The sequence below is a fragment of the Eretmochelys imbricata genome, chromosome 2, assembly GCF_965152235.1.
Source record: "Eretmochelys imbricata isolate rEreImb1 chromosome 2, rEreImb1.hap1, whole genome shotgun sequence".
Taxonomy (NCBI): Eukaryota; Metazoa; Chordata; order Testudines; family Cheloniidae; genus Eretmochelys; species Eretmochelys imbricata.
Window position 1 is genome coordinate 43273554 of NC_135573.1, and position 9836 is coordinate 43283389.

General features: G+C 51.8%; 1 protein-coding gene across 1 annotated transcript in view; it reads right to left on the minus strand.

Moving 5' to 3' along the window:
* ESRP1 (epithelial splicing regulatory protein 1) overlaps positions 1–7895 on the minus strand; it is a 55663-nt gene extending 47768 nt beyond the window's left edge. Inside the window, exons 1-3 of the mRNA XM_077808927.1 lie at positions 7764–7895; positions 7182–7310; positions 3448–3561 (exon numbers count right to left, since the gene is read on the minus strand). Of these exons, the coding sequence (XP_077665053.1) occupies positions 3448–3561; positions 7182–7310; positions 7764–7895 (375 nt within the window). The remainder of the gene's footprint in view (positions 1–3447; positions 3562–7181; positions 7311–7763) is intronic.
* Between the last annotated feature and the right edge of the window lie 1941 nt (positions 7896–9836).

Sequence of the window (9836 nt, forward strand, 5' to 3'; positions counted from 1 at the left end):
TTTTTTTAAAAAAAAAATACATTGGGTTGATTAAAAAAGGCAGCTTTCTTAGAGGTTTGGAAAGTTTGAAGTCATCCTAGAGGAGACTGATTAGTAACAGGCAGAACAAAAGTAGGTTGTCACATGTACATGATAAAGACTATTGTGTGGATAGCATCACCAATTACATATTTAAACTATAACACATGAGAGACTGAATAAGAGAATGGGGTGCAATGGCAGTGATCTTTTTTTAAAAAAACAATACAACTATCCGATAATAAAGGAGTAGCTTTTCTAAAGATGTATCTATGATGTTTGATTCATTCAAAGTTCCAAGGTATTGTTTGCAAATCTGACAAAATTAACTCTGCTACAGTTTAACTGAAATCAAATGTATCTAGAGGATTGTGATTGCATGGATATGGTGTTTGGCAGAAGTACAGAAGTGAAGAGTCTGAGTTGTGGAGGACGATGGATATTTAGGAACTTCCTTGTAAGAAATATATATATATATATATATTTTTTAAAGTTCATTGAAAGCTATTAAGTTTTGGAACAGGAAATGTCTTGAGTTAATTAGTATGGAATGGTGTCCACACGTAAAAGTCCTTATTTGTATCCGGCTGAAAAGTCAGTATTTCCTACAGTCATAAGCTTCCATGTCTAGTTCAGCTGTTCATGAGATAATGTTTCTTTTTCAAAAGTCAGCAAAACAAGATCCTTGCATCCACAATTTAGTGGCCAATTTGTGTCTTGGGGTATTGTGTTTTGGGATGAGAGGGTGTATGTGTGTGTGCAGGGGGGGAGGTGCTGTTGGAAGGATTTTAGACACTAAGAAGTTGGGGTTTGGCTTTGGAATATTGATAGGTATTATGTTAGTGATGCAAATTGCATCTATTTTCAGAAATTTTGCATTTAAGTGCAAGATCAGCACAGATGTTAGAATGTTATTTTCTTGTACCAACCCCACCAGCAGGGGAGGGCAGGAAGAGCCCCACACATCAATGATTTTTATTATCTATGGCAGTGGTTCCCAAACTTGTTCTGCCGCTTGTGTGGTGAAAACCCCTGGCGGGCCGAGCCGGTTTGTTTACCTGCCACGTCCGCAGATTCGGCTGATCGCGGCTCCCAGTGGCCGCGGTTCGCTGCTCCAGGCCAATGGAGCTGCTTGAAGCGGCTGCCAGTATGTCCCTCGGCCCACTCCGCTTCCAGCGGCTCCCATTGGCCTGGAGCAGCAAACCGCGGCCACTGGGAGCCGTGATCAGCCGAACCTGCGGAAGCAGCAGGTAAACGAACCAGTCCAGCCCGCCAGGGGCTTTCCCTGCACGTGCAGCGGAACAAGTTTGGGAACCACTGCTCTATGTGTACTTGACTGCTACAGCCAGACAAAGTGTGTACTAGCCCACTGGGGCCCTAAGCAGGAATATTCTGTCCCTCCACCCCCCTCAAAATGCATAATAAAAAGTGAATAGTGGGCCCCCCTTGAGCTGCTCGGGGCCCTAAGCAATTGCTTAGTGTGCTTAAACCTAGCCCCAGCTCTACAGCCAGAGTAGCTGCATTTTTCTCTATTACAGAAGTTCCGAACTGCAGGTTCTTTTCTGCTACTCTGGCTCTCTTATTTTAAAATGTAAAAACTGAACTTTTATTTCATAAGTGTCATCCCACCCCCACAAATTCTTATGCAGATAGTCCAACTTTGGTATTTCCCAGTTGTGGTTTCATGACACTTCAGTCCCCCGTCCCCTCAACCTCTGTTCTTAATCATTTAGTGTAAACCTTACCTGCCTATGTCATAACAACGACTCAAAGTCAGGGCCTGGAAGTAGCTCATATTGGACACCCAAAACTGAGGCCCTCAAAAACACTAATGATTTTTCAAGTCTTGGTTTTAGTTTACACTTAGGGTTTAATCTCAACATTTTGTTATCCACAAGAAAACTACACAATGTCACAGGCTTGTTTGTTTGGTTTAATCTATAATCAGCACAGAGCAGATTTCAAATTACCAGCTATTTGTATTGAAATAGCAACTGAAGACCCTAGCCAACGCTGAATGTCTATTGTTCTAGACACTGCACAAATACATAGAAAAGAGGCAATCCCTCGTGCTGCCCCCCCCAAATCTTACAAACTAAGATGACAGAAAATCAACTTTCAAAGATTCTGGGTTTGTTTTTTTTCTTTTCTTTTTTTTTTTTTTTTACACTGTGTACTTAATCTAATTGCATGGAGGATGAACCGCATAAAATAGGTAAATTGTACAGCAGTTAGAGAAATAACTGTCATATGGAGAGAAAAGTAGAGTTATTAAAATATGGTTTATTTTTTCATGTTTAGAACACATCAGATAGTATGAAGTGATTCATAATACAGGAGCTTTCTCTGTTTGTTAAACTGACTTTTTTGGAGTGATAAATCGAAATAGTAGCAGTAAGTATTACATTAACAAATAATCTGATATCACAGTCTGATATTAGCAGTAAGATTTACTGTTTTACTAGCATCATGCTTTCAACCATTTAAAGAAACAAGATACAGAAAAGAATGAAATGCATGGTTCAAAAACCATCAGTGAAAACAAAAGACTGGAATAAATCTGTAGCATGATTCTTAAAACATTGTTCGCTCCTAATGGTACTGAAACACAGAACTGTGCAAGGACAACCATGTTATAACTGAGGTCCATCTACACCACTGCAATTCTACTGGCAATAGAGAAGTCAGATAGGGACTTGCAAGTCTATTAGTGATTGGTAATTTTGGAAATACATCAAATTATTCATCATCTGCCTCAAATTTTCTATAAAGACATGTTATCAGACCAGTGTTTGGTTCTTTACAAATACAGGCAAGTACTACTATCCGAGTGCAAGCTGAATATTCGGTAAAGACTGAACGCTCATATTTAGATCTGTCAACTTTCAAAGTTTCAAAACAGCATGTACAACAATAATGTTAAAATTGTAAATTTTTCACAAGTCCTACAAATCAATTCCTGTATTAACCCATTATAGCAACCTACGGGTTTGTGTACATGAAAAATACCACTATAGGGTAGAGTGTGAATTTAAACTGCTGTAGTTAAACCGATATAACTACCGACGTGGACATACTTATTCCAGTACAAGGGTCCTTTTTCTGTTTTAGCTTAAGCCACTTCCAAAGCTGCATAAACTAAACCAGAAAAAGGCCTTATTAAACTGACATAATAATGAAGAGTTGTACTGGTATAACCACAGCAGTTTAACTATATCATTTTAACTGGAAAGTTCTCCTGTGTAGCCAAGCCTCAAGAATCTAAAAAGCTTATTGATGGATGAGAGATTTTTCTGTTATGAATATGCTGAAATAGACTCTTATCGGGCATCATAAAGCAAAAAGAAGCTGATCAATTCTACATTAAAACCCAACCACCACCACAGTAGATCAGTCTTAAGGAATGTCTGATGCGTGCAGCCACCTTACCTTTTTGGAAGCTTCAGGATGCAGAAGCTGTCTGACGTGCAGCTGTCCATCAGTGCAGAGACAGAAGGAAGTACCTACACCAATATTCAGTTCATTGCTCACAGACTGGTTAAACTGAAAGTTGAAAAAAAATAGACATAGTACACATTTATGAACTGCTACACTTTGTTATGAAAGGTTCAGTGTAATTTTCAGATCATTACAACTTGTTGAACATGAAAAGGGAAATATTCAGTTCTATATAAGGCTCTTAATAAGACCCAGGGCACATTCCCATGCTTTATTTAGGTGCCTAAATACTTTGGGCTAAAAGTCAAAGCTGCTGAGCCATCATAAATCCTACTAGAGTTAACGGGGTTTACACATGCCCAACACTCTTGAGAGTCATCCCAGAGCATTTAGGTGCTTCAACAGGGCATCACAAGCCTAGCTTTAAGCATCCTAGTTTGAAAATTTCCACTAAACTCTTTAGACTGAAGCTCCTGGCAGCTGCCGAGAGTTGGGGGAAGTTAATGAGCTGCAGCTCTTCACTGTACGGTGAGCAACATTGCAGCAATGAGTTATGGGACCTCCTGGTTATTAGGAAAGAGGAGAGAGCAACCCTGTGCTTTGTCGTGCTGGAGCCTGTCTCTACCCTGGCTCACATGCAGAGAAGAAATAAAGTTTCAGTAAGTTTAATAAAGAAATTCAAGGAGAGAACTAAAACCCAAACACCTTCAATGAAAGGGCCCTGAGAGAGCAATGGCTGGGTCATTCTGAACTTAACCTTCTGCTACCATAATCTGAAAGGGGAGGAGAATACAGCAGGTTCAGGGAATCCCAGGAGGCCCCTAGAGGTGCTGGTCTCTCCCAATGTGCTCAGCCGCCGCTGGCCTTGCTAGGGCCACCCTGCGCACCAGCCCAGCTCCTCTTTGCACGTTTGTCTTCCTATCTAGACCATCTGCAATAGACCCATAGAGAGAGAAGCCCTCCCTATCCCCCCAGAAAGAGAGGTTCAAGTATCCCACCCTAGGGTGACTAGACGTCCCAATAAAATCAGGACGCCACTTGTCCCGATATTTGGCGTAGGGCTGGACTGATCAACCTAGCTGGCAGGCTCCCTACCTGGCTCTGGGAAGCGACCGGCGGGACCCGTAGGCCCCTAGGTGGAGGGGTGGCCGGGGTGGGGTATCTCTCCGCATGCTGCGCCCACCATAAGCACCAGCTCCGCAACTCCCATTGGCCAGGAACTGTGGCCAAGGGGAGCTGCAGGGATAGAGTCTGGGGGAGGGGGGGCAGAGCACACTGGCCGCCCCTGACCCTAGGAGCCAGAGGGACTTGTAGGCTGCTTTCCGGGAGTCGCCTGAGGTAAACGCTGCCCGGACCCCTTCCCCCTGACCCAGCCCTCAGGTGAGGAGGCGAGCGGCTGGGGGTTGGCCAGAGGTAATGTGGCATACATTGCATGGCCAGACGCATATTGGTCCCCCTGACTCTGTACTGCCAACATGACCCTTCCCGATGGGGAAGAGTCCATGCCACACCACTCACCAGCCCTGCTCGGAGGTGAGGTGTCTGTTTGCTGGGCTGAGCCAGCAGCATGGCATCACTCTAGGCCCTTGGGTAAGGTTGCCAGGTGTCTTGTTTTCGACCAGAATGCCTGGTTGAAAAGTGACCCTAGCGGCTCCGGTCAGCACTGCTGACCGGGCCGTTAAAAGTCCAGTCTGGTGCTGCAGGACTAAGGCAGACTAGTCCCTATCTGTCCTGCTACTGTGCTGTGCCCCAGTGACCAGCAGATCTGGCTCCTAGGTGTGGGGGTCCGCCACAGGGCTCCACACTGTCCCCGTCCTGAGCACTGGTGCCGCACTCCCATTGGCCAGGAACCATAGCCAATGGGGGCTGTGCCTGCGGGTGAGAGCAGGGTGCAGAGCCTCTTGGTCCCCTTGCCTAGTAGCCGGACCTGCTGGCCGATTCCAGGGCACAGTGTGGAGCCAGAACAGGCAGGGACCCTGCCTTAGCCCCACTGCGCCGCTGACCGGGAGCCGCCCAAGGTAAGCCCACACTCCAACCCCGAGTCCTAACTCCCTGCCCAGAGAAGCCTCCTGCACCCCAAACCCCTCATCCCCAGCCCAGCCCCAGAGCCTGCACCCCCCCAGCCCAGAGCCCATACCACCTGCCTCAGGGCAGCCCCCTCCCACACCCTGAACCTCTCATCCACGGCACCATTCCAGAGCCTGCACCCCCAGCCAGAGCCCTCACCCCCTCCCCAACCCCTGCTCCAGACCTGATCCCCCTCCTGCCTGCCGAACCCCTCAATCCCAGCCCGGGGCCCCCTCCTGCACCCTGAACCGTTCATCCCCAGCCCCACTCCAAAGCCTGCACCCCCTCCCACACCCCAACTCCCTGCCCTAGCCCAGAACCCCCTCCTGCACCTTGAACCCCTTATTCATGGCCCCATCCCGGAGCCCACACCCCAGTTAGAGCCCTCACCTCCTCCCACACCACAACCCCTTGCCCCAGCCCAGGGCAAGTGAGTTTGTGTTTGTGTGTGTGTGGGGGGGGGGGAAGAGTGAGCCACTGAGGGAGGGGGAATATAGTAAGTGGGGGGTGGGGCCTCAGGGAAGAGGCAGGGCTAGAATGTTCAGTTTTGTGGGATTAGAAAAATGGCAACCCTACCCTTGGGAGCAGCGCGATCAGCTAGGCCAGAGCCTGTGTCCGCCCCGGACAGGCTCCCTCAGGACCCAGTTGCCTGGAAGGGCCCAACCAAGCCCCCCACACTGGTGGAGACTGCCCCACTTCTGCACAGGTCCCAGGCAGTTTGGCTCTGGGGAGGCAGGTTGGGCCACGCAGATGGTGGGCATCGGAGACCTTCCGGAGCTGGAGCTACACTGGAGGGTGGCCACGGCAGGGGGCGGAGAGGAACCAAACAAAACCACCACTCACTGCATGCCATGCAGGAGGCAGGCTGTTCTGTATGGGTCCGGATTCACCACCTCTCTGGAGGTATACACAGCGACCACCACACCTGATTGCCTCACACACACACACTCTCCCTGACATGCTGGGAAGGATGGACAGCTCCTGGAGGGAGCCCCAGCCTGCTCCACTGGCCTCACAATGACACCAGCCTATGTCCAAAGGAAGAAATAGATTGAAGAGGAATAAAGGGGGTGGGGTGGGGTGGGAAGAGAGCTCCAAGAGGGGACCCTGTGAAAAGCAGAGAGCCCCTGAACCAGGGCAGGGATCCCCAGGGGCCCAGCAAGGGGGAAATGGAGCCCAGGAAGGGGGGAGCTCTGTGGGGAGGCCACTGGAGTCCATAAATGAAGAGGTCTGGAGACTGTGAAAACAGGGGGCCCATAGGGAGCACTGCACAGGAGGGACAGAGCCCATGGAGGTGGGGGGAACTGGAGCCCATGAAGCAGGGGTGGACCCCATGGGGGGCAGGGGCTGGAGCCAGGGTAGTGCACTCCTGCCCCACAGCTTGGGACAGGGGCTAGAGCTGGGCGCTGTGCCCCCCCTCCCATGGCTCTGGTGGAGGCTGTGGGCCTGCCCCCGCCCCCCATGTGTCCTGATATTTTACTCTTGCAATCTGGTCAACCGATCCTACCCGCTCCCCCCAAGGAGTTTGTCTGTCCCGGGGGAGCGGGGATCCGGCGGGCTATTCGCACACCCCCTGCAGTCGGAAGTGTCTCTCTGGGAGGCTCGACTCCCTGGAGAGGGGAGTGAAAAGCCCCATGGAAAGCAGAGGTGGAGTTCACCTGTTGCAGGGCTTGTTCCAGCTGCGGGGCTCGCGCCAGGCTCTCCACCTCCAGCTTCGTTGTTTCTTTGCATTCCTCTGTCAGGTCCAAGTGCTCCGGTCTGACCAGCACTTCATGCAGGCTCCCCGCCTCCCGAGGGAGAAAGAAGTCAGCGCTCTCTGCTCCCGCCTTGGCGCCCAGGAAGCCCAGCCAGCGCCCAGGGAGAAACCCCCTGCAGGACTCGTGGAAAGCCGGGCTTTGCATCCCACCTACCCCGCCCAGCGCCCCTTGGCGTGTAGGGCGGCTGCCCCGCGAGCTGGAGGCCCGGGGGAAAAGCCTGTGTGGGCCGGCGCGCCATAGGGCTTGGTGGACGCTGTTTGATTGAACACAACCCCTGTCACAGGGGGGGTGGTCTGGGCTGTTGCCTAACTCCGTCTGCTCTCCTAGCCCGCTCGGCGCCTTCTCATCGCTGGCAAACACCAGCCCCAACTTGGCAGCTGGTTAAATCCCCGCGCAGGGAGCCCCCAGCTGCACGCGCAAGGGCAATCCCTGCCAGCAGCCTCCCCTCCCCTCTCCTCTTTGGGGGCCTGCTCCGAGAAATACCTTCTTGCGGGCCAGATCCACCACTTTCCACAGCAGCTGGACCAGCTCTTTCTCATCGGATCCCAGTTTAGCCCCCTGCGCACCTGCAGTCGTCCCGAACAAGATCACCAGGTAGTCAAGAGACGCAGTCATGATGATCGCCGGGGGAGGGCAAGAAACTAGATTCCTGCCCCAATTTTACCGAGAAGACCTGCCACACACACACACCACCCCTGGAGTGTAAAGGAAGAAACCCGCCCCCCCAGCACACACCTGCAGCCACTTAGCTCTCCCCCACCCACCACCACTACCCGGAGACCTGCTCAGGAAGGGAGGCGCGTGCAGCGTCCCCCTTTTGTAGCTGACTGCTTGGGAACCTATTCAAAGACAAACGAGGGCTGCGCCCCTAGGAGGCACGCAATGGCTGCGAGCGTCTCTATTTTGGGATGTGGCTCTACCTGCTCACCCTCCCTCCCCACGTGGTGCAGGTAAGAGACACCTGACTCAACCCGCCCATTGGCTCCTTCAAACAAGGACGTGGCAGCAGGAGGGGAGGAGACAACGGCCAGGGGTAGGTAGTAGCCGCAGCAGCGGGAGGTGATGGCAGGGGTAGCAATTAGCAGAGTGGGAGGAAGCAACAGCAAAAGGGTGAAACGGCAGGAGCAGGAAGGGGTGGGGGGGATAAAGAGGCGGGAATACCAACCCGGGGTTGAGGGGGCAGCGGCAGGAAGGATGAAAAGCAGAGGGGGCCCAGGAGAAAGAGGAGGCGATGGAAGGAGTAGCAAAAACTGGGGGATACGAGGGTGAGAGGCAGTAGGAGACAGGGGAGCCAATAGCTCGGAGAAGAGGCAGCCGCAGCCCGAAGGTTATGGGGCAGGAGGGGAAGGCACTTCCTAGCGAATGACACAGTTGCCTCTATGAGATCAACACGTGCGTCTCCTAGTGCCCAAAGGAGAAAAGGAGGACTTGTGGCACCTTAGAGACTAACAAATTGATTTGAGCATAAGCTTTCCTGAGCTTTTATTTTCCACTGAATGCATCCGAGGAAGTGAGCTGTAGCTCAGGAAAGCTTATGCTCAAATCAATTTGTTAGTCTCTAAGGTGCCACAAGTCCTCCTTTTCTTTTTGCGAATACAGACTAACACGGCTGTTACTCTGGAACCTGCCCAAAGGAGGGAGCTCAGCTGAGACCTGGTTGCCTCCAGCCCCTCGCTCGCCCTGCAGGGTCATTGCAACGGCCCTTTCCCCTCCCTGCGGGTGATGTGTAAAACCAAAGAAGGGTGAACAGCGATGACGCCGCTTGGTGATCACGAGAGTCCCAATGCCGCTCTCCCCTGGGGCTCTGCGAGAGGAGAAAGGAGGCTGTCCTGATTTGTCCTGCAGGGGGTGGGTCAGGGGACATCACGCTCGCCTGCCCACCCCACTGGAGGGAGAAGAAACTCCAGCGCGCGGCAAATCCACCCGACAGGGAAACCGGCTCTGCCGAAGCTTTCAAGTTCAAAGTTGGAACTGGGGAGCTAGATGGGTCAGAGAAGGGAAGGTGGATTGTGGGGGCGGGGGATGGGGAGCCAGGCTCCTAGGGGAGAGGAAGGAGATGATGAGGAGCCGGCAGGTGAGGTGAGTACAAGGAAAGCCGATCATGTGCAGCAGACGGGTGCCCCAGAGAGATCTGCGTGTGGGGCTGGGAGCGGAAGGGAGGCGAATGGGTGGGGAGCTGCTGCTGGGTGTGGGAAGGGAGCTCTCATCGGGCCTTGCTGGAACTTGTTCTGTGCAGAAGCAGCAGCGCGCCCTGCCTGCCCACGTTAGGAAGCGGGTGATAGGCAGTTTCCCACTAACTCCCTTTTCAGGATCAGAGGGATCCTAGCAGCAAATTCAAGGCAGTGAGCCCAGACCAGGCCCCCCTCATTCACTCTCTCAGCACCTCCCGATCCCTTTAACCACGTTTTATTCAATGGTAAGAAGCAGGCAACAATACTGCTGAGAAGGCATCCATCAAATCAGCACTGCGCAGCCCCTGGCAGCATTGCAGCCTGTGGTTAGGGCAGAGACCTGCATCGCTGTGCTGTGACTTCTGTGGCGCGTCTGGCGTCTGTG